Source organism: Nyctereutes procyonoides, unplaced genomic scaffold, assembly GCF_905146905.1.
Source record: "Nyctereutes procyonoides isolate TBG_1078 unplaced genomic scaffold, NYPRO_anot_genome, whole genome shotgun sequence".
NCBI lineage: Eukaryota > Metazoa > Chordata > Mammalia > Carnivora > Canidae > Nyctereutes > Nyctereutes procyonoides.
In genome coordinates this window covers 11,579,159-11,602,538 of record NW_026575135.1, presented here as the reverse complement: position 1 = coordinate 11,602,538, position 23,380 = coordinate 11,579,159, and the positions used below count along the sequence as shown (strand labels likewise).

Here is a 23,380-nt window from a genome sequence, read left to right as displayed (position 1 = left end):
TGTTACATTCTGAAGCCAGAATGTTTGCTCACCTTGTCTCTTCTCTCTCCCTATGAATGTCATAAAATATGTATAAGTTCAAAGCCAATAGGATCCTAGTGATTATTATACCACCAAAGAAATAAAACACTGAGAAGCTTGAAGACTTGTATCTAGAGGTAAAAGCCAAGCTTGAATTTACCTCCCTGTACTGGTCAGCACCTACCCTTCCATTGCTAAAGGTGTGACTACAGAGGAAGGCCTGGTAGGCCCAGGAATTAACTGCATTCTCCTTCAGTTTCCTTCTGTATGCCGTATTGATAAAGTAATTTAAACTGTTAATTTTGAAGAAGCCCTTCTTTGATGCTTTTCCTAGCTGTACTTAAGACAGTCAGCTCTGGTTGACAAAAAGCCCTGGCATTTTGTGTACAGTTTACCAGAGGACAGGCTTTTCATTGCTTCAGAGTTGGCATGAGAGTGAAAGACGAGGCCTCAGATTTGATTCAGATATGGGCTCCTATTCCATTTAGCTGTACTTAGTGTGTTAACTTAGTTTCTGAGTCTGAATTTCTTCATCTATAAAACTGGTGTCACAGAAAGGATACTTCTCATACTCCTATGGCCATTTTAATTTGAATGGTTTTCTTGAGTAATTTAAGAAATAACATCTAAAGAATTCTCATGAAAAAAAAAATAAAGAATTCTCATTAGAATTAGAAACCTCAAAAACGTAATTACATGCAATTTTTGACTTCCTAAGAATAATCAGACAACCACACTACCTCCAAAAAGTTGCAAGTTCTGTATCTTATTTGGCATCCTTAATATTTATTATTGTTATGGGACTTTGAACTAACAAGCTGTAAATATATTAGTACCAACTTGTATCTTATTTATCTCAAGCATTTATGTGTTATAAATATTTAGGTTTAATGATCATAACCAAAGTTGTTTTTCTAATTGTAGTTCAAGTTTGTGTTAACAAAACTTCTTATCTACGTATCTGAACATTTTAATTTTTAAGTATTATTTTTCACTTATTTGGTTTAGAATTTCCCGGGAATTCAAGCTCAGATTGTCTTGTTTGTTTTTTGTTTTCTTAAGGGTTTGGGTTGTTTATAAAATAAGCGGTTTTTTTTTTCATTTTGTTAGTCCTGGGTATATATTTATCTTAGGAACAATTTTAGTACTTTTTATTTGATAGAGTACATGCAGGTCATACATTCTCATTATTTGATAATATTGAGTACCCAGGACTATTGAGGAAAACGTCATTCTATACTCTCTGCCTATGCAAATAGTAATTTCTGTACTATAAGACTTGCCTGTTGGTACAATTGAAAAATTTTTGACATTATTTATTTTTATGTACATCTGAGAACAACTATTTTTTACTTGACAGCATTTGCTGTCTAAAATTCTGATTGAACCAGCCTTTTGTATGTGTAATGGCTGCTTTTGCTTAAAAATATTTATGTATTTTTAGGACATCCCCTTGAATTTTTACGGAATCAGCCTCAATTTCAACAGATGAGACAAATTATTCAACAGAATCCTTCCCTGCTCCCAGCATTGCTACAACAGATAGGTCGAGAAAATCCTCAATTACTGCAGGTAACTATTTAACTAGAGTTAATTTCAAAAGTGAATTTCTAAAGTATATCATATTTTTTTAAAGTCTATGAGTACTCCCTTTCCCCCCCCACAAGCTCCATAAACTTTTTCTGAGCTGCATTTAATAGAACATACTATAGGTTAGATGTACTTAAAAAAAAGAGAGAGTGTGTTGGGGGTGGAGGTTAGGTTAATTTAAATTGATCAGCTACTAACACTTTACATCCTTGGGGAAATACTTTATTAAAGAATCTGAGAAACTCTTTACCATAGAAACTGTTTGTAAAATCTTTTTTTCCCAAACTTATTATCAGTGCAGCACTGCCTCTTAAAGACATACCCATGGGCTTATTTAATGCTCAAGTCACAAAGTAAGTTTTATACAGCTTTGTACTGCCTACTAGTGTGGAAGATACAGAAGTTCTGTTTCTTTTTATAGGCCCCCAGTAATTTTTTTAACGTTAATTTGGGGAAATGGATGCATTTATGAGAGAGAATTTATTTTTTGTTTTTAAAATTTTGTTTATTTGAGAGCAAGAGAGCATGAAAAGAGAGAGGAGGGAGGGGGGGAAGCAGACCCTCTGCTGAGTAGGGAAGCCTGATGTGGGGCTCCATCCCAGGACCCTGGGATTATGACCTGAGCCAGAGGCAGCTGCTTAACCAACTGAACCACCCAGGCAACCCTGAAAGAGAATTTGAATTCTTTTAATTCTTCGCTGTTTACCTCACTCAGAAGTACCAAGTTTCGTTAATATTATAAGAGAGATCACATTCTTCCAAAGACTAATGCAGAATCATTCTAAAAATAAGGCAGTTGCAAAGTTCTAGCTTTCTCTCATATTTGAATTCTTAGTTTCCTGAAGATACTTTGTCATTGCATTGGTTTTTTGTTTTTTCTGTTCTTCAAATTACCACAGCAAATTAGCCAGCACCAGGAGCATTTTATTCAGATGTTAAATGAACCAGTTCAAGAAGCTGGTGGTCAAGGAGGAGGGGGTGGAGGTGGCAGTGGAGGAATTGCAGAAGCCGGAAGTGGTCATATGAACTACATTCAAGTAACACCTCAGGAAAAAGAAGCTATAGAAAGGGTGAGTAGAAGTAAAGCTGAAAATTCAGTTCTTCAGTCACACTAGCCACATTTTAGATGCTCATTAGTCACATGGGGCTAGTGGCTGCTGCCTTGGGAGCACAGATACAGAATATCTCTGCCATTGGTGATATTATATTGGACAGAGCCAAATATAGCATTGTTCTAAGGATTAACAGTAGGTAAAGACCGTGTATTTTTCATCCCTGCTCTCACATCTTGGTCTTTGTGAAGCCAAGGGACTAGCAATGAATGCCAATCTAGCTTTATAAAATAGTTATAAATATTTTTAAAAATTAAAAATTTCATCTAGGTCTTAAAATTTATGAAGAAAATTATATTAAAGTGAATGCCTAACTCAAGATTATTCACTTTTTTAAATTTTACTTTACTGCTGTCACTAGAGTGTAAAATAGATATGTATGTGAATTATATATAAAAAATATGTACGTTAAACATCAGAACCTGATACCACGATTCTGTTTTCATCCTTACTAGGTTAACCAGTTCACATGAGGCACTGCAGTAACTTAGTTTGTATGATACAAAGACAAGTCGTTCATTTTTCTCTGGCCTTTATTGTTAATATTTGTAAATAGGGAATCAGTTACTGCCCTGTCTTATCTTACTTAGCAAGTGTATTGAGATGGAAGTCTTATAAAGAGCATTTTAATACTTAGAAAATCATTTGAAAGATATTTTGTCCATATATATGATAAAACATTTCAAGTGTTCAAGGTTTATAATTACATGTTTCTTCAAAGATACTTTATATATCATGCTAATATTTCCCCCCTCAAGTAACTGAAGTGAGTGAATGATACTTGCCTCAATTGTTCTATAGCATTTTTAAATTTTTTATTATTACTTTCTTTTAATGGTTAGGGGTATCAGTTTTTGATTTCTGTTTTGGAGATTTTTTTCTTTGTTGCTTGTGCCTTTGGTGTCATACTAAGAGAAGTTGCCTAATGGGAGGTCAGAACAGAAGACTGACACCTGTTTTTTCTCTGAAGACTTACATAGCTCTTGTATTTAAGTCTATGTGATCTTTTGTGAATTTTTGTTCGTAGTGTGAGGTGTAGAAGTTTAGCTTCTTGTTTTTTGTATGTGGATATCCACCACCGTTTACTAAAAATTCTGCTCTTTCTCCATTAAATTGTCCTGCATCCTTGTTGAAAATCAAATAGCCATAATTGTGAGGGTTCACTGGGCTTTCAGTTCTGTTCCAGTGATCTATATGCTTATCTTATGCCAATACCTCACAGTCTTGATTACTGTGGCTTTTTTGTGGTAAGTTTTGAAATCTCCAGTTTTCTTTTCTCAAGATTGTTTTGGCTGTTCTGGATCCTTTGCATTTCTCTATCAATTTTAAGATCCACTTGTCTGATTTCTAGAAGAAATGCGAAACCAAAAACTGATTGGGATTTTAATACTCTGTATTTTTTCTGCAGATCAGTTTGGAGAGTAGTGCCATGTTAGCAACATTCTCACCAAGCCATAAACAAGAGTTGCCTTTCCATTTATTAGATTTTCTGTAATTTCAGACATGTTCTATAGTCTTTGGTTTGTACTTCTATTGTTAAATTTATTCCTCAGCATTTTCATTTCTTTTTGATGCTGCTATAAATGGAAATGTTTTTCTTAATTTTAGTTTTGGATTGTTCATTGTTTAGCTGTATAGAAATACAACTTCTATCTTAAAACCTTCCTGAACTCCTTTATTAATTCTGATAATTTGTTTAAGATTTCCTATTTGTAGAATATCATTTGCAATTAGTTTTAATTTATTTCTTTTCCAATACGGATGCCCTTCCTTTCTTTCTCTCTTCTTTTCTTTTCTATTCCATTTTTCCCTTCTTTCTTTTCTTTTCTTTTCTTTTCTTTTCTTTTCTTTCCTTACTTTCTCTTTTTCTTTCTTTCGTGCCTAATTGTCTTGCCTACAGCTTTCTGTATACATGTATTGTTGAGTAGAAATGATGAGAGTCAACATCTTTTGTCTTGTCCCCAATCTTGAGAGACCTTTCATCCTTAAGTATGATGTTAACTGTGAGTTTTACTAGATTCCCTTTATCAGGCTGAGGGAGTTCCTTTCTGTTCTAGTTTATTGAGTGTTTTTATCACAAAAGGGTATTAGATTTTGTCAGACGCTTTTTATGTGTTGAGATGATAGTATGGTTTTGTTCTCTTTTTTGTTAACACTTTATTACATTGATTTTTGTATGTTGGACCAGTCTTGCATTCCTAGGATAAATCCCACTTGATTATGGTGGATAGTCCTTTTTATATATTGCTGGATTTGGTTTGCCAGTGTTTTGTTGAAGATTTCTGCAGCTGTATTCATAAGGAATATTGGTTTGTGGCTTTTTGTGTGTTTGATGATTTTGTCTGGTTGGGTATCAGTAATACTGGCCTCATTGAAGAATGAGGAAGTATTCCCCCTTTCCTGTTGGTTGGAAGAGTTTATAAAGAATAGTTTTAATTTATTCAACAGTCGGTAGAATTCACCAATGAAATTATCTGGGCCTGGATTTTCTTTTTGGGAAATTTTGTAATTACTAATTCAATCTCTCCATTTGTTATGAAGGGCTATTCAGATTTTCTGTTTCTTGAGTCAGTTTTGGTGGTTTTGTCTTCTAGGAATTTGTGTATTTCATCGCATTATCTAATTTGTTAGCATACAACTGTTCACAGTATTTTCCTAAAATAGTTATTTCTATAAAAAGTAGTTAGTGTTTCCACGTTTCTGATGTTAGTAATTTGAATCCTCGGATTTCTTTTTTTTTTTCCCCCTGTTCAGCTAAAATGTTTGTCAGTGTTGTTACTCTGAAGAAAAAAAACAACCTCTGGTTTTATTGATTCTATTTTTCTAGTCTCTGTTTTACATATTTTCTCTCTAATATTTATTCTTTTTCTCCTGCTTGCTTTGGATTTCATTTTCTCTTTTTTCTAGTTTCATAAAATAGAACCTTAGATTATCTATTTAAGATCTGTCTTACTATAGATAATTATAGCTGTAAACTTCCCTCGAGGCACTGCTACAGCAGCATCCTTTAAGTTTTAGTGCGTGGGATGTTTTCATTCATCTCAAATGTTTTCTAATTTCCTTTGTGATTGCTTCCTTCATCCATTGGTTAAGGATTATGTTAATTTCCACAGATTTTGAATTTCCCAAATTTTCTTCTGTTACTGATTTCAGAGTTCATTTTACTGTGGTCAGAAAATGTATTTTGCACAATTTTAATCCTCTTAAATGTATCGAGACTAGTTCTGTCACCTAACATGTCTTTATGGAGAATATTTGATACATACTTGAAAAGGATGAGTGATCTGTTGTCAAGTATCCCATAAATGTCTATTAGGTCTAGTTGATTTGTAATGTTCAAATCTATTTCCTTGTCAGCCTCCTGCCTGATTGTTGTGTCCAGCATTGAATGTGGGGATATCAAAGTCTCCAACTACTGTTAAATCACCATTTATTTCTCCCTTCAATTCTGTCAGTTTTTGTTTCATGTATTTTGGGGTTCTGTTGTTACATTTCTTTATAACAAAGTCTTCCTGGTGGTTTATCATCAGAGTATGTCCTTGTTTTTAGTAACAGTTTTTAATCACAATGTGTATTGTCTGATATTAATATAGCCACTCCAAGCTTCCTTTTTGTAATTGTTTGTGTGGTATATATATCTTTTTTCATCCTTTTACTTTCAGCATATTTGTGTCTTTGAATCTAAAGTGTGTATCTTGTAGAAGCATGTAGTTGGATCGTGCCCTATCTACCTTTTACTTCAGCTTAGCCCAGCTTTAATCTGGACCAGACCTAGGTAACAAAATCATTTTTGAGCTTTTCTTTTCCTTTCATGGATGAATATTAATCATGCTGAATTGAGACTTTTTTTTAAGGTCATTTCTTGACACAGTCTAATACAAGGTGATTTAGACAGTTGAACAGAGGGTTCATAAATACTTGGCTGACAAATATATAGTACCTAACGAATTAGATAGCTGAGTACTTAAAGACTTTCAAAATAAGCAGTCATTTTTGAATCAAAGTGTTTTTTTTTTAATAGACTAGGAAAACCACTAAGCTGGTATCACCATTTAAAATTCTATAAAAATTAAGCAGATATAGAGTACCCTAATCTTAATCTCAAAATACATCATGTAATATTATTAATAATTGACCACCCATTTTTCTAGGTGAGGAGATGGAGACTGATAGTTGAGCCTACTGACATTCTTTACAAATAATTGGATGAAGTAGTTAAACAATCCTCTTTCATTGCTCTTATCTGTATCTTTCCCCCTTACATACTAAAAGCTGTTTGATTTACACATTTCTATAGGGTCATTTATTTTTAAACCACTGAAGTCAGCAACTAATTTTTATTGTAACACTGAGTGTTAGCAGAGTATCTGTTTGTCTAATGGCTTTAACTAGCAGCAGAATTTTGTTGGTCATTGCTAAAGGAAAGGCAATAGGTCCCATCTAGTTGCTTGGGGTTGGACAGTGAATCCACACTGAGATAAGCATGTGTTCCATGTGTTGTTTTCAAAAGCTTTTTCATGTCTTCATGTTTTCAAATGCTGATCTGCCTATACTGGTTCTGCTGGAACCCATTTGTGTTTTCTCTCTTTTCTTCCAGTTAAAGGCACTAGGATTTCCTGAAGGACTTGTGATACAAGCGTATTTTGCTTGTGAGAAGAATGAGAACTTGGCTGCCAATTTTCTTCTACAGCAAAACTTTGATGAAGATTGAAAGGGACTTTTTTTTTTAATCTCACACTTCACACCAGTGCATTACACTAACTTTGTTCACTGGATTGTCTGGGATGACTTGGGCTCATATCCACAATACTTGGTATAAGGTAGTAGATTGTTGGGGGTGGGGAGGGAGGGATCTAGGATATAGGGCAGGGATAAATTCAGTGCATGTCTGCTTCAATTAGCAGATGCCGCAAATCCACACAGTGTGTAAAATATTATACAACCAAAAATCAGCTTTTGCAGGTCTTTATTTCTTCTATAAAACAGTAGGTAACTTTTCCTAGGTTTCACTCTTTTTAGTGTACTAGATCCAGAAATTTAGTGTAATGCCCTGCTTTATATTTCTTTGACTTAACATTGGTTTCAGAAAGAATCTTTGCTACCTAGAATTTACAGTCTCTATTTCATGGCAACACTGGATAATGGCTTTGTGAAATTGAAAAAATTTTGGAGCAACTGTAAACAGAAATGCCAAATTACTGATGGTTATTGTTGCTGCTTCAAATACGTATTGAATTAATGTGTAAGAAAGCCCATTCTTTCATGTTAAATACTTGGGGGGGGGAGGGGATCCTTTTCTTAAAATGAAAATAATTACTGCTATTTTAAAATTTCTTGATCATCGAATGTGAGACCCTTCTAACATGATTTAAGAAGCTGTACAAGTATAGGCAGAGTTATTTTCCTGTTTACATTTTTTTTTTTTTGGTTTGTTTTGGGAAAAAATTGGTAGGTGTCTAATTACTGTTTACTTCATTGTTATATTGCAGTAAAAGTTTTAAAACCACCATTGCATGTTTGCTTTTGATGTATCCCTTTGTGAAATTAGCACTTTGGGGCCAATGGAGAAATGCAGCATTCACTATCCCTCTCTTCCCCTTCCCTCTGCAGAAATGTGTTTGTCAATAAGTCGTGAGTTCAAATTGCTGCCTTTTTTTTAAACCCACAAAAATGCTGATTCAGTTCAAAATTAATGCAAATGTTTCAAAACTGGGTTTCTGATATTTGTAAGTGTTTTTCCTTATTAGATAAGAATGTATGACCATTAAAGTCATTAGGATTATATTACTTTCAAAAAGAGAAGGTGGACAAAAGTATAATCCAGCATCTTTTATTGCATTGGAAAGACTGGTGGAATCTTCTGGAAAGGTTGGGAGATGCAGCTGGAAAAGTACTTTGGAAAATATACAATCAAGAATATCTCATGGCATATTAAAAGAAAAATCTTAATAGCAGTGTTGGCTTTTATTTGAATTTTTTTCAACTGTTTTTATTAGAATCTTCATTGGCATTATTATTTGATGATAAAGAGGGGGAATATGTCTACTTGTTGAGTTTTTCAAACCTTTTTCCTGAATATAAATAAGACTGTTTAAAGGAATAGTTTTTTCCCCTACCATCTGATACCGAGTAAAGAAAATGAATTTGCACAGATTTCTCCCTGCGTAATCTCTTGGCAATAATCCTTAGCAAAGTTTGGGGATGACTTTTAAGCTTTTACGTCATGCATTCGTACCCGTCTCTAATGAAAATAAATGAGACCATGATTTCTCCCCACAGTGTTATCATGAGTTTAATATTCATGTGTGTATTCCTTAAACACGGCAGACCTTTGGACTTTGTATTGCCTGTATGTTTTATAATGGATCATGCAAAATGTCTCAGGAGAATAAAATAAGGATTTGTAAATATGTTCATCTTTCAAGGCAAAGCAAATGAGTTGGGAAGAGGGCATTTCTGGTCGAATAATGGAATATTTTCATTTATTTTATGTCATTCTCTCTGCTGCCTAATTGTTCAGCATAGCGAAAACTGGAAAAAAGCAAAAAGCGAAGAAAAAAAAATAACCACACACACACACACAAACCCCAGGAGCAGCCTCTTCTCTGGAAAGTGACAGCAGAAGTTGGTGGCATGGAGTTTTTGTCCTTGGACAATAAAACCACAAATAGTGGGATTAATCATTATTATAAGAAGACAGTTGAGGCCAAGTTTTGACCATTCTTTACTTTGTTTAATCTGCTGAAAGAATTAGCCAAGATGCTATGAAAGACACAGGCTTTTTGTGACCTTTGCTGTTGTCTTTTAATTTACAAACAGTTTTGGTAAATCTCTTAATGTAAGTGGCTCTTTGACTTTGGAATTTTGCGTTTGAGGTATTCTGTTTCTTGAAATATTTTTATTGTTCAGTTGCTCTGGAAAATGTGAGGAAGCTTAAGTTTATATTAAATTCTTACTGCCATCCTTTAGTCAAATATGTCTTCACATTGTTTAAAAATATTATTTTCCAGCATATAATTTTTTCCTGTACTACATGGCTAGGAGTCTAGAGAATTAATTATAAAATATTTTCAATACATCCACCATTGCACTTCTCATTTTTTAAAATGATCCCTTTGCCATATAGAATCTTAGATTGGGAGCTGACAGTGCCTGTGTCACCCATAGTTCTGTTTTCTTCAGTGATGGGCATGTTAGGGGGCCAGGTGCTGGGTCAGTTTTATTGGGTCTCCTGTGTCCTCAATCAGAACATCAACACAGAGATGGAATACTTGCTGGACCGTAGATCAGTGTTCATGAGGGCTTTTTGAAATTTTAAATTCCCTTTTTTCTCATGCTCTTGTCGTACAGCAACCAGCCTAATAAAACTACAAAATATTCGACCAAAATTAAGCAATTTCATGGTGTAAATCCTTCCTGACCAAGTCAGTTCTGGTGAGCTCCCTAGCCATGAGGCTTGGGTACAACCTGTCATGTTAGTTGACCTCCCATATCCATTTAGAAGATCAAAGCCAGGGACTGGCTAACTTCAGTCCCATGAGCTAGGAATGGTCTTTACGTTGTTTTCAAAAAAGGGTTTTATGATGTTGAAGATGATTATTCAAATTTTAGTGTTACAGTTTTATTGAAACAACCATGCTCGTTTGTTTATATATTGCCTGTAGCTACTTTTGTGCCACAGAGGTTCACTGTTAAATAGTTGGAGATGAGACGGGCCTACAAAGCCCAAATAATTACTGTCTGGCCCTTTACAGAAAAAAACACCGCTGTTTAGACTGTGACTCGCCCATCATATATTATCACAAGCTCTTTCCAGAGTAATGGTATTAAGCATATGTGCCGTATGTGCTAGCCTAACGTATGTGGTGTCTTAGGTACCACTTTGACATTATTATTTGCTGTTGCTGCGCCATTCCTTGCTCTTAACAGTTGGATAATGAAATTCAGCAGTAAGCACACTTCAGAACACCTGGCATAGTGATGAATTAGCCAGAACAAAGTCAGATGAATGCATCTGGGAACCTTTGGGCTCTAGAATCAGAGTTGAGACAATTGGAAGAAGCATCATAACCACAGCTGGAAGAAGAGAGTGGGGGGAACCCCAGAGGGGGAGTATAGCTGTTGGACCTGTTTGGGTGGCGGACTAGTTTCCAGAACAGTGTGGGTAGTTCGGGAATGGGAGGATGGGAGGGGCAGTGACAAGACAGGGAGAGAAGGCCTGAACTTGCTAGGAAAAGGATCAAGCACCGCAGCAGTGGTGGTGACAAGTTGGCTATAAAAGGCCGCCTCTCGGGGTGGGTCGGGAGAGCAGTGGTCCCTCAGGGTCTCCGTGGAGAGGAGGCTGGGACCCCCGAAGAAACCTCAGTGGTGACAGATGGGCTTCGTGTGCGTGGTGCTGCCAATTCCACAATGATTGAAGACGAGGTCCCTGCCACTGAGTTGGAGATTCTGACAGAACATTTTGAGTAGTACTGGATTCTTCGCCCACTTGTCTTACAGGAGCACAGATTAGAAAAATAGCCATCGCAGACTTCTGGTTCCTGTGTCACTTCATTTTCCAATTTTCTTGACCTAGCACCTCATCCTTTCCCAGCTGGTTTGGTGGGAGTTACTCATGTTGAGAGCGCATAATCCTCCTCAGGCAGTGAGGAAGCTCCTCCGAACCCTGGAACCCTGGCCGTCCAGCAGGCAGCCTCGTGTCCCACCCCCACCCCCGCCCCCACCCCCGTGTTTTGGGACAGCCTTTCACACTGACTGAAGGTTGGGAGGCTCCTGCTGGCTCTCCAGACGCGCCTACCGCATGGAAGCCAGTGGCTCGCGGGCCTGGTGACTGCCTGTGGAACTGACGGCTTCCATCTCTTTGACTAAGTCCAGAGTCGTCTCAAAACTGATGATTCGGCAGTAAGAGCAGCCAGTCTGGGTTTTAATTTGCAACAGCAAGTTAGAAAAATACTTGGAACATTACTCAAAAGTGGCTACAAACTGGATGAGAATGGTTGGGGCTGGTGGCGGTGGCCTGGGAACAGCTGAGGTGAAGATATTTTTGGACAATGTTAGGAACCTTGGAGTGATTTTTGCAACTTTTAGGTTTTTTGGTGGTGGTGGCAGGGGGGCAGGGTTCAAATTTCTTTTTGGTCAATTAGGCCTCCCTGTGTTGGTTTGATAATAGCTTCACTAATTTTTACTTTGTGTCCAGTTCTAAGGAAATTAAAGTACAATATTTTCACTAATTATTTTCATATCTTTAGTGTTAAAATGTTTAGACTATGTTTGCATTTTTGCAAAAACCATTAATAACTTTTCACCCCTAAACAACTTCTCACAGAAAAGTCCCGGGGGTAATACAAAGTGCTCCCATGGACACCCCCGCTCCCGGACCCATTTCAGTGTCCGTAAGTGTCTTCATAGCAAAGGGGACCTGATCCACGTTTATATCTTCCTTGGCTCACACTTGGTCATCATGACCATAACATTTTAACACCACGGGACCGTTGTCTTCTAGAATGGCCCTCGGTTTAATGTATGTGTGGTTGTTTCCTCATGACTAGACTCCAGTTAATGTGATTTTGGAAGAACTACAGAAGTGCTACTGTGCTTTTTTTCGCTGCATCTCATGAGGGGGCACAGGGTGTCGGCTCACCCCACTTCTGGTTCCTTCTGTTCAAGGAAGGTGGTGTCTGCCCAGCTTCTCCACTGAACAGTTACTCGATCTCCCTTTGTATTTAGTAAGTGTTTTGCGATAAGGAATTCTGAGACAGAATATCCTATTTCTCTTGAAAATTTGTTCCGTGAATTTTAGTATCCATTGATGCTTCTTGCCTGATGGACTACTAAGATGGTTGCCAAGTGATTTTCAGATTGCATGATTTCTACATTTATTAGTTAGCAAGACTGTCTTCTGGCATTCGCTTTCCCCACTCATAATCTGCATCGCTACGGGCTCAAATTGCAGTTTTATTCAGTGGTAATATCCATTACTATTGCGGTTTTGATGTGCTCATTGTCCCAGGTTTTGCCATTGTTTTGTGCATTCTGAAGGCCATTTTCTGTTTGGCATTTTCTTCCCACTTTTTTGAGTACTTCCTCACTTTGTGGTGTAGTACCGTGTCCCAGACTCTTGTACTTCTATGTGCCAGACCTGGACTTAGCCATTTCTTCAAGGAGCTCTGGTTCCCTTCCATGAACATTGTATTTAGAAACCAAAACTTGGGGGACCCCTGGGTGACTCAGTGGTTGAGTGTCTGCCTTTGGCTCAGGTCATGATCCCGGGGTCCTGGGATCGAGTCTCACATTGGGCTCCCCCCAGGGAGCCTGCTTCTCCCTCTGCCTATGTCTCTGCCTCTCTCTCTCTCTCTCTCTCTCTCTCTCCATCTCTGTCTCTCATGAATAAATAAATCTTTTTAAAAAAGAAAGAAACCAAAACTTGGTGCTAGGTGTGCTCCTTGCTATTGCTCACTGTTCCCGAGTCATCTGGGCAGCCACATAGAAAGTACCCGTGTGCACACAGTTACATCTGTATTTCTGTATCTGTATATAAAGGCCGATGAGTTCACACTGGTACTTTTCACTCGGTGCAACACTAGGTGCAGTCCCGCTTCTCACTTTCCACGTTCTCCTTTCTAGGACAGTGAGAAACTTGGCTCATTGTGCTCAGCGTTGACTTGTCACCTCCCGTGCGTGTAACTCATCTCCTAAGCTCTCAAAGTACCTTTCTTGTGTGAGTGCCAAGCGCTTAGCCTGTGCAGTCACGTCTCTGCACAGCTGGAACATTAATATTTTAAGTGTTATTTTTCACCAGCCTTAAACAGAGGCGATAGTGTGTTTAGACAAGTTCTTCTGAATTCAGTGCTCCACTAATAGCACCTCTAGACGCTGGAGAAAAAAGCCCTATTTTTTTCCCATTGTTGGGCCACCAGACCAGTGTCCAGGTGCCCCGCCATCTCTTAGCCCAGGGGTCTAAATGCTGGGTGAGTTTTCCCAGGTTCTTGTACTTGGGACCAGTGTGGTTTAGGTGCTAGTAGCGCTGAGGGAGCCTGCAGGAGGGGCCGGCTGCTGGAGAGGAGGGCGGCCCACACGCGGGCTCCTCGTGGCCTCCGGGCCCCCGCCCCCGAGGACTGCGCTGTCGTGACTCTGACTTGGCCCGTGGCTGCTTCCCCGACTCGTTCGTGCAGCAAGTCCATGTTGAGGACTCTACAAGGCGCCTCTTCCTGGGAACCTGTGCATCTCCTCTCTGTATCCCCAGAATCTGGTGAAGGGCGAGACCAGAGGACACGCCCGGCCCATGTCAGATGCACATGAGCCGTGACTGTGTGGTTGGGACGTCCGTCATCGCTCCAGGGGCTGTAGGCCCTCCTCTCCTTTCTGCCACCCCTTTGGTTCTAGAAGTTGACTACGAAGTTGAGGGACAATGAACAATACCTTGAAGGCTGCCCTGGTTTTGTGTCCTCCCTCCTGGGACCTCTGCACCAGATTCTGGAAGACCCGACGTCATCCAGTGAGTTGACTGGTTGTAGAGCCAGCGGCAGCTGGTGACTCATTCCAGGTGGGTCTGCAGCTGAGACCTCGGGGGAGGGCAGGGGAGCAGATCACGCCAGCTGCGCTCCCGGGCGCCCCAGGCCAAGGCAGGTCTGAGGGCCTTGGGGGTCGGGACCTGGACTGATGAGGCCTGGATTCCTGCCTTCCCGCCCCACGGCAGCTGTGGGACATCCGCCATGCCCCTGGCCCTCCGGGTCCGGTTCCTCAGCCATCCAGCCGAGCCCGCCTCGAGGGAGAGGCAGGATGGGAGGGCGTCCTTACCAAGGCCAGGCCCGTGTTCTGGCGTGGGTGCCGACGCCCATCCTGCAGTCTGGAAGGAGCTCCGTACCTTCTGCAGCGGGGAGAAGGGTGAAGGGTGCCCGAGAGGACTCCGCGTGCTGAGCCATCCGGGCGCGTCTGCCCTCGCAGACTGTTCTGTCCTCGCAGTATTGACACCAGGCCGCTGGGCCTCCCCCTCGGCTGGGCAGCCCGGCCCAAACGCTGGGCGTTTCAGGCGCGGAAAGCTCTAATTTCCCTGGACTGTCTGCGAGCAATGCTGGATTTTCTCCTGTCAGTTTCTAGGCCAAGCGATTGGCAGGTTCATCTCCGGATCAAACTTGGCGGGGAAGCCAGCCTCCGGCCTGCCCGAACGGCGCCTGCCCCTCTCAGCCATCCCTGGGGACTCTTCTCCACGTTCTCCTTCCATTTCTTCTGACCGTCTTTCCAAGCCGCCAGAGGCACAGGAACTGGGATTTGGAAGGGTTCTGTGGGCGCCACCCGGGAAGCTGCGCCGAGCCTCATCCGTGCCTGATGCTTCTGGTGATGGGGCCCTTGCCGCCCGCCCGGACTTCCTAGATTTCAGACACTCCAGTGGTTGCCCAACTCCTGTGCTTCCCAGCAGAGGCCAGACTCACTCTGAGACAACGTGTCAACCCTTCAGGTCCTCAGGAGTGACTGTGTCTCTTCCTGATCGCCTCTCACCCTCTGGCCAAGTCTTGCAGATGCTGAACAAAACCCTTCGCTTGGAATGAATTACGTCAAGTCTGTTCCCCATCCTGATGAACCAAGCGCTTCAGGGAGGGTCTGAGCACTATGAACGGCGGCGGAAGGAGCGCTCCCTCTCTCCTCCCTTGTTCTGCACATGATGCCTCCATTAATGCAACCTAAAGTTGAGATTGCTGGTTTAACAGCCACATCACACCTTGAGCAGCTGTGCTAATAGACCAGAGTTTTCAAGGTTGCCATTCATTTGGAGCCCACATCTGATCCTACCACCACTCTCGCATGCGTTTCCTGGCTACTGCACAAATGCTATTTTTACAAAGTCCCTGCATCTCGCCCTGTGCCACATGCTCTACTTGTACTAGCCTTGTTGCCATTTTACAGATGGGCTAACTGGTCAAGCAGGCCATAAGTGGCGGAGCCGGGAGGCACGCCGATGTCCCTGGCTCCCAGATCACCCCAAGGTGACACTGCCTCACTTGCGTCCCTTCCTCTTTGCATCACAGAGTTAAGTCTGTTCTTCCTCTGATGTTTTTTTGGGTTCGTTTTCATTTTTGTTTCTCCCCGCTGTTCAGACAGCTGTTCGCTCCTCTGAGGATTTGCCTGGCTGCTGCTAGACCAGCAGTTCTTGAAAGGCAGCGTGTGGGCTACTTAGGGGGGGCGTCTAGGAGGTCAGTAGGACTTTTGTAGTAACCCTAGACTCTGCTTTCTGTGTCCACTCTCACTCTCAGAGGCACAGAGTGGCATTTCCTAGAGGCTGTGTGACCTGTGATAGTACAACAGATGGAAGGAGCACATGTGGCCATCCAGCTGTCCTCCCGCTATGGAGCCAGCCGGGCAACAGAGATTTGCAAAAACCGAACACACCACCACGCTTCTCACTGATTTTTTTTAAATATTTCTCATGAAGACTTTTTAAACATTTGGACATGTGGGTTTAATCTTAATATATTTTAGATCTTTTGACTTTTTTCTTTTTTAGATTTTTCGACTTCAACTTCTAATCGAGTCCATACTGATAGACATAACCCACAGAAACAAAAAAGTCCTGAGCTTCTCAACAGTTATTAAGAGGGAAATGAGCTCCAAGGACCAGAAAGTTTGAGAACTGCTCTGGTGATGGTTTTTCCACTTTTTGACCAGTTAGGTGACCCAGAAAACACTGGGCAGGTCAGGGGGGCACTGAAGTGTTGCCTCTTGACTGCTGAGTACGTGGTCGGAACAGGAGACACCTGGAACTCTTTGAGGCCCCTCTGCACACTGCCCTCCATTCCTCCTTTTCAGGATAACAAATGCTAGACTCCTGCTTGGCTTTCAACACCATGTGCAGACCTGCCTGTCCCAGTGCTTCAACTTGTCTCCTTCCCTCTCTCCCGACATACAGCAGGACCTCGTGACCCAGGCCTTTCCACACCTCTCCACCTTTACGTACGCTGGTCTCTCCGCTTAGAAGTTCTCTCATATTCCTCCCTCCTCGTGTGAACTCCTATTCGACCTTTAAAACCCACTTCAATGTTACATGCTTTGCAAAGGCTCTCCTGAAAGCCCAGGAGCCAGCAGAGGCCTGTCCCTTGTTCTTACTCTCCGATCATGTAGCACACAGCATGTGCATGTCTGAGCATAATTATTTATTTGCACATTTGGGTTTTTTTGGACATTGCCTCAAAGCCAAAAACACACCTTGCCATACTAATCAGTGGCAGTAGGAGCTCGGCCCCCATGGCTAACAAGGGAAGTGTTAGGAATTGTGCTTGGAAGGCTTGGCTGTGGGGTCGGGTGGGGAAGAGAGGGCTGGTCTGCCACCGTAAAGGAAAAGGAAAAGGAAAAGCCCAAGTGAGTGATGGGCAAATGCCAGTTCTGGATAGAATAGTCTGGAAAGGTGAATTAACCACCCCCCCTTGCCCTGACATGCCCCCTGCGGTGAGGAAGAGCCATGCAGGGTTTCAGGTGGGGGAACCGGGTGGGGAGCGCCACGCAAGCAAGGGTTACGGGAGGGGGAAGCAGGCTGTGGGGGAGCCATCCAGAGGGCGGAAGGACGACGCCAGCCCAGAAAACCCAGCCCTTCTGGACTTGCATTGCCCACGCTGGGCAGGGGAGCGGAGGGGGGAACCAAACCTACGTGCAGGCCCGTGGGCAGCGGACTTTATCTGCCTTGACTCACTGAAGCCTCATCGAGAGGAGGCCGCGGCTCAGAGAGCCTGAGCCCTCTGCCAAGTTCTCATTAGAACATAGCCGAGGGAGAACGGAGGCCCACGCCTGGCTCGGGGCCCCCTTCATGCCAGTTTTCTGTCGATCCCCGTGCTGGGGTGGGGAGACTGCACTTTTCTTCTGAGGCGGCCTTGGGCCTCTGCCCTCCTGTGACAAGGCTGGAGGGGGAGGCCCAGGGAGCTCACAGGATTTGAAGCCCTGGGCTTTTCTTCTCCTTCGGATTTGTATTGCTGTGCATGGAGCGGGTGGGGGTGGAGAGGCCCCTCTCTAGAAGAATCGGCCTGTTCTCCTCCAGAACCCATGCAAACGGAGACAGCTGGGCCTTCCGGCCCCCCAAGGGCTAGGGATCACCCAAGCTCCTGCTCCTCGCTGTCTGCCCCGAGCCAGTCCCGGAGCCGCCTTCCGACGGCAGCAGCGGCCCTCAGGAGACTGTGGATTCTTCAACCAGAGGCCCCCACAGCGTCCAGGTGGAGGAGGGTGCCTGGAAGAAATGAGCCAACGCTTCCAAAGGGCCGCTCTTCCTTTCCTGGGGCCTGGAATGCTTTTACAACCTTCCGTGTGCCTTTCTTTATGACTTCACGAAACTAATAATCTCAAACTACATCATGCAACTCTGAGCCACGTTGGACTTGCACTAACCCCAGGAATTGACTCAGGTCTCATAAATTCCCCACTGTGGGCTTGGAACAAACACACATGCGCCGACGGCTGGCTGTCAGCCTGTTCTTGGGGCCCACGGAAAAGACCGGGCCTCCGGGCCTTTGCACGTACTGCTCCAGGGTCTTTCTGGACACTTCTTCCCCTTCCTGTCCCACTCAGCCTTCTAGACTCAGCGCAGTTATCCCCTCCTCCCCAAGCCTCACAAGACGCACTGCACTGTGCCAGGAAATTTCTCAGGATGCCCACACTGGCTGGAGAGCTTCCCATGATCCTCCACACTGGACCAAGAGTTTCCCACAATCCCCGACACGGTAGTAGGAGCTTCCCGTGGTCCCTCATACTGGATTGACAGCCCTCTATGACCTGCTCCCCCCATGCTGAATGGAGACCCTCCCACAGACTCGCCGGTCACACTTGCCACTGACATAAGCTTTGCCTTTTCTGATTTTTTTTTTTTCCTATCACTAGACTGTGCTCCTTCAGGGAAGGTCAGTAGGTGCTCAATACATTTTGGTTGAATAAATGAACCAATGTTATTAAGGAATTTCAAGGCTCACGTTTAGAATCCTACCCATGAAGGCTTCCTTTGTGCTTCCCTCCCCCCATGAAAACCAACCAACCACCATCCAGGGAATGGCTTTTATTTTCAAAGTTCCTACAGCAGAGGGATGTGGCTTCTGACTGCAGCTCTGCCACTCATCTAACTGTGAAACTTTGACCACGTCATTTCACTTCTCTAAGCCTTGGTCTCCGCATCTAAAAAATGGGGATTTTTATACTTGCTCCTCAACGATCTGATGAGCAAGACATTACCATGTATGATAGCAACTTAGTGTCTGGCATAAAGTTGGTGCTTGCTGAAAGCATACCCATGTATATAGCTGACCACACTGTCGCTGTCTGTTTACCATGTCTCCCATTGGAGAGGAGCTCATGGCTCTGTCCTGCTCCAGGGCTGGCTAGACCTTGTTGATGGTTTTGGTGACCTTTCTGTGCTCCCACAGATCTGCTGGGTATTTAATATTCACTGAGCCTCTCAGACAAAGCCCAGCATTGGGCACCACCATGGGCCAGCAGAGAGAATGATTACTAAGGTGGGACCAAGACCTCCAGAAGGATCACCGTCTGGAAAGGAGCCTCAGGCAAGTTCTCTGGGATGAAAGAAGCTGCCCGTGAACAGCCAACTACAAGAGTCCAAAGGAAACTCAGGACTTAGAATGTGGAAGGGGCTCTCCCTCAGGACTGTTCAGAGGTTATGGAGGTAGGAGTGATTTCCCCAAGGCCCAGGTCTGGGATGAACAGAGAGGGAAGTGTGGGAGCTGGAAAACAGCAGTCCCCAGGCAGGAAGAGGCCCCGACCCCTGCAAGGCCCCGACCCCTGCAAGGCCCCGACCCCTGCAGTCAACCCTTGATTGGCTGCCACTTCACAGCTACAGATGTCAGGAACCCAGCCTCATAGATTCCTACCCCTCCCAGCCTGTAACAGTGATGGAGCCACCTTCTTGGGGCTTGCCACACATTGCTGGGTGTTTACCACTGCGGGTCCTTCTGGGAGGGCTGTCCTGGGCTGGATCCTCCAATGACAGGCCTCCAGCGGGTTGACTACTGTCTCCATATCCATGTATCAATTCACTTCTTCATTCATTTATTCAGATAATAGTTGTTGAGCCCTAAGAGACCAAATACTAAACTGAGGATGGGGACGAAGGGCCTGAGCCCTGCCCTGAGGAGTTCCAGGGCAGAGCTTTACCAGGCCAGGACAAGTAGGACAGCCGATGCACAGCCAGCACAAAGATGGGGCTTCCAGGGTAGCTGGCAAGGAATCAAGGAAGGCTTCACGGAGCAGGGGTTATGTGAGCTGAGTTACAAAGATTTGGTGGTCCACACAGCAGGACACGTGGGAGGGAAAGACACTCCAGGCTGAGAGAAGAGCTTTAGCAAAGGCACAGGTAAAGAAAGGACCGGGCAAATTTGGGAATGATGAGCTGGTTAGTACAGCTGGTGTTGGTCTAGGAGACAGAACAAGGCCAAAGTTAGGCTTTTAAGTGCCATCATGGAGGCTCATGCTTGACCTCAAGGTCTGTGGATGCCAAATGGGTCCCATGGACAGGCTCCCAAGCCTATTTCATTAAATCCATACGTATTTACTGAGCACCTACTAGGTGTCAGGCACAGGAGGAAGCTGAGCAGATCCCCACTTTGGACTTGAAAAGCTACACGCTAATAAAGCCACACTTCATTGTTTTTCATTTGGGGCTCCTGCATATGATTCTATTACAGGAAAAAAAGAGATTTATCAACTAAAAAGAAACACAAACACCAAAAAGTCTGCAGCCGATTGCTTCATTGCAGACTTGGGTTTTGTTTTTTCTTGGTGGGTGGTGGTAGGCGGGTGTATAGTGTCATTTCTTTATTTTGTTTTTAGCAGGAGAGACAGATATGGTCAGATCTATTTTCAAAAAGATAAAGATAATTATGTGGTCTCTCAGCCCTCGCTGGCAAGCACAGTACAGGAAGCATGAAGCCCACTGACTAGAGGGCGTTTCTCTGGGCCCCCAGTTCAAGCCTGCTTCTCTCTACCCTATGGGTGCTCCCAAGGAAAAGGCAATAGTCAGAGAATGTGGCTTCTCCCTTTGGTTGCAGGAGCCAAAAAGAAATGTCAGTTCCTTCTGGGAAGAAATGTGACCTCCTTGGATGCCAGAAGTGTGAAGCCAATGTAATCAAAGTACCCTCCCCACCTCTTCTCCTTCCTGGGGAAAGAGACAACCCTGAGGACAGCCTGGCACAATGGGAAGAGCCCAGTCTTTTAAATAACTCAGACATGAGTTCAAATCCTGGTCTGGCCACTTATTAGTCATGTGATCTTGGACACATCACTTCGGCTGTCTGAACTTGAGTGTCCTCATCTGTAATGATAATAATTACCATTCACACTTACCTCACTCGCCAGCTATTAAGACATATTACAAAGCCATAGCCAAAGAAGTAGGCATGGGACAAAGCAGAAAATGGAAGAAAACATAACATCATGCAACAGCTCTAACAACACATGAGAGCTTGATGTATGAAAGAAGTGACATCAAGAACAGATAGGGCAGCCCCGGTGGCGCAGCGGTTTAGCACCGCCTGCAGCCCAGGGTGTGATCCTGGGGACCCAGGATTGGGTCCCACATCGGGCTCCTTGCATGGAGCCTGCTTCTCCCTCTGCCTGTGTCTCAGCCTCTCTGTGTCTCTCATGAATAAATAAAATCTTTAAAAAAAAAAAAAAAAAAAGAACAGATAGACAGTGATCCCGGAGTCCTGGGATCGAGTCCCACATCAGGCTTCCTGCGTGGAGCCTGCTTCTCCCTCTGTGTCTCTGCCTCTCTCTGTGTGTCTCTCATGAATAAATAAAATCCTTTAAAAAAAAACAAATGGACAAAGGGTGGAATCTTTAATAAATCATGTTGGGGAAACTGGCTTCTATCCAGACAAAAATATAGGCACCTTATTATGTGTGTCCTTAGTTATCTTTGGTTGACTAAAGACCTAAATGTGAAATGTAAAACTATAGAAACTAATAAAAGCGCTTTATGGACCTGGTTGAGCAGGAGGCACCATCTTGGGAGGGGACACCCACCACCCACAAGGACTGAAAGATTTGGTGTAAGCTTAGGAGCCAGGACATCTACCTAAGGCTGTTGGTAAATCTTTTTTTAAAAAAAATAATAAATTTATTTTTTATTGGTGTTCAATTTGCCAACATACAGAATAACACCCAGTGCTCATCCCGTCAAGTGCCCCCCTCAGTGCCCATCACCCAGTCACCCCCACCCCCTCCTCCCCTTCCAACACCCCTAGTTCGTTTCCCAGAGTTAGGAGTCTTTATGTTCTGCCTCCGTTTCTGATGCTGTTGGTAAATCTGTACAGACTTCTGGCTGGACAAACCAGCTCCACCTTCAACCGAGTTGTACTGAAGGGATTGTACTTGAGTCGCACTACCTGGTGGCCTCTGTTCCTTTCCTAGATGATTGAGAAGACAGAGCTTTGTTACCAGGAAAATAAAACAACTATTCTTGTAGGAACTGTAATGGATGATGTGCGTGTCCAAGAGGTCCCCAAACTAAAGGTGTCCTCACTGCACATGAGTCACATCCTTAAGACCAGGAGCAAGATTTTTACCTTCAACCAGTTGGCCCTGGACTCCTGCAAGGGCTGTGGCACCATCCTGTTCTCTGATCCTTGGAAGGGCCTAGAGGTGTATAGGCATTTCAACAGGCCCTGTGAACCCCACACAGCCCCACCAATCCCTGTGAATGTTCCAAGGGCCAGAAGTCCGAGTGCACCAGAGGCCAATTGGCCCACCGTGGCTACAAAAACTAACCTCAGATCCTGTCTTGTTATTAAAAAGATTTGGGATGCTGGAAAAAAATAAACTAATAAAAGGAATATAAACAGCTGGCCTTGCCAAATCTGCTGCAAGAATGAAGACCAGTCTCAGCAATCAGACTGTCGACATTCCAGAAAATGTCAACATCATTCTGAAGGGATGCACTGTTATTGGGAAGAGCCCCAGAGGAACCCTGCACACGGACTTCAGTCACATCAATGTAGAACTCAGTCTCCTTGGAAAGAAAAAGAAGAGGCTCTGAGCTGACAAATGGTGGGAAAAAGAAAAGAACTGGCTACTGTTGGCACTACCAGTAGTTGTGAGCAGAACACGATCGGGGGGTTACACTGGGCTTCCGTTACAAGATGAGGCCTGTGTATACTCACTTCCCCATCAACGCTGTTATTCAGGAAAATCGCTCTCCTGTTGAAATCCAAAACTTCTTGAGTGAAAAATACATCCACAGGGCTCAGGTGAGATCAGGCGTTCCTTGTTCGGTATCTCAAGCCCAGAAAGATGAATTAATTCTTGAAGGAAATGACACTGAACTTGTATCAAACCCAGCTGCTTCGATTCAGCAAGCCACAACAGTTGAAGACAAGGATGTCGGGAAAGTTTTGGATGTTATCTGTGTTTCCGAAAAAGGAATAGTTCAGCAGACTGATGAATAAGATCTAAGTCATCTAGCTACAGAAACAGCCGGATGATTTTCCAGACTTATTTGTGGTATCTTAAAGATGCAATAAAAGCTGTATTGACTTGGGGGGAGGGGAAGGAATGTGAACATTCTTTTAATCTCAGGGAAGGTAAGGATTTCTTAAAGGAGATACCAAATGGGGAAAAGGAGATTGAGGTGGGCCCTGAGAGGTGGGGAGGGCACGTGTTGCCTTGCAGGTAGAGGCCTC

At 43.3% G+C, this 23,380-nt stretch overlaps 1 protein-coding gene and 2 pseudogenes across 1 annotated transcript in view; all 3 read left to right on the top strand.

The window, feature by feature from the left end:
* The window catches only part of RAD23B (RAD23 homolog B, nucleotide excision repair protein), a 44,424-nt gene extending 35,548 nt beyond the window's left edge, over positions 1 to 8,876 (top strand). Inside the window, exons 8-10 of the mRNA XM_055302064.1 lie at positions 1,466 to 1,593; positions 2,511 to 2,681; positions 7,321 to 8,876. Of these exons, the coding sequence (XP_055158039.1) occupies positions 1,466 to 1,593; positions 2,511 to 2,681; positions 7,321 to 7,434 (413 nt within the window). The 3' untranslated portion in view covers positions 7,435 to 8,876. The remainder of the gene's footprint in view (positions 1 to 1,465; positions 1,594 to 2,510; positions 2,682 to 7,320) is intronic.
* A 9,267-nt stretch (positions 8,877 to 18,143) lies between these two features.
* Positions 18,144 to 22,468, top strand: LOC129494982 (ribosomal protein L18-like; annotated as a pseudogene).
* A 101-nt stretch (positions 22,469 to 22,569) lies between these two features.
* On the top strand, positions 22,570 to 23,175 carry LOC129495141 (60S ribosomal protein L9-like; annotated as a pseudogene).
* The last annotated feature ends 205 nt before the right edge of the window (positions 23,176 to 23,380 follow it).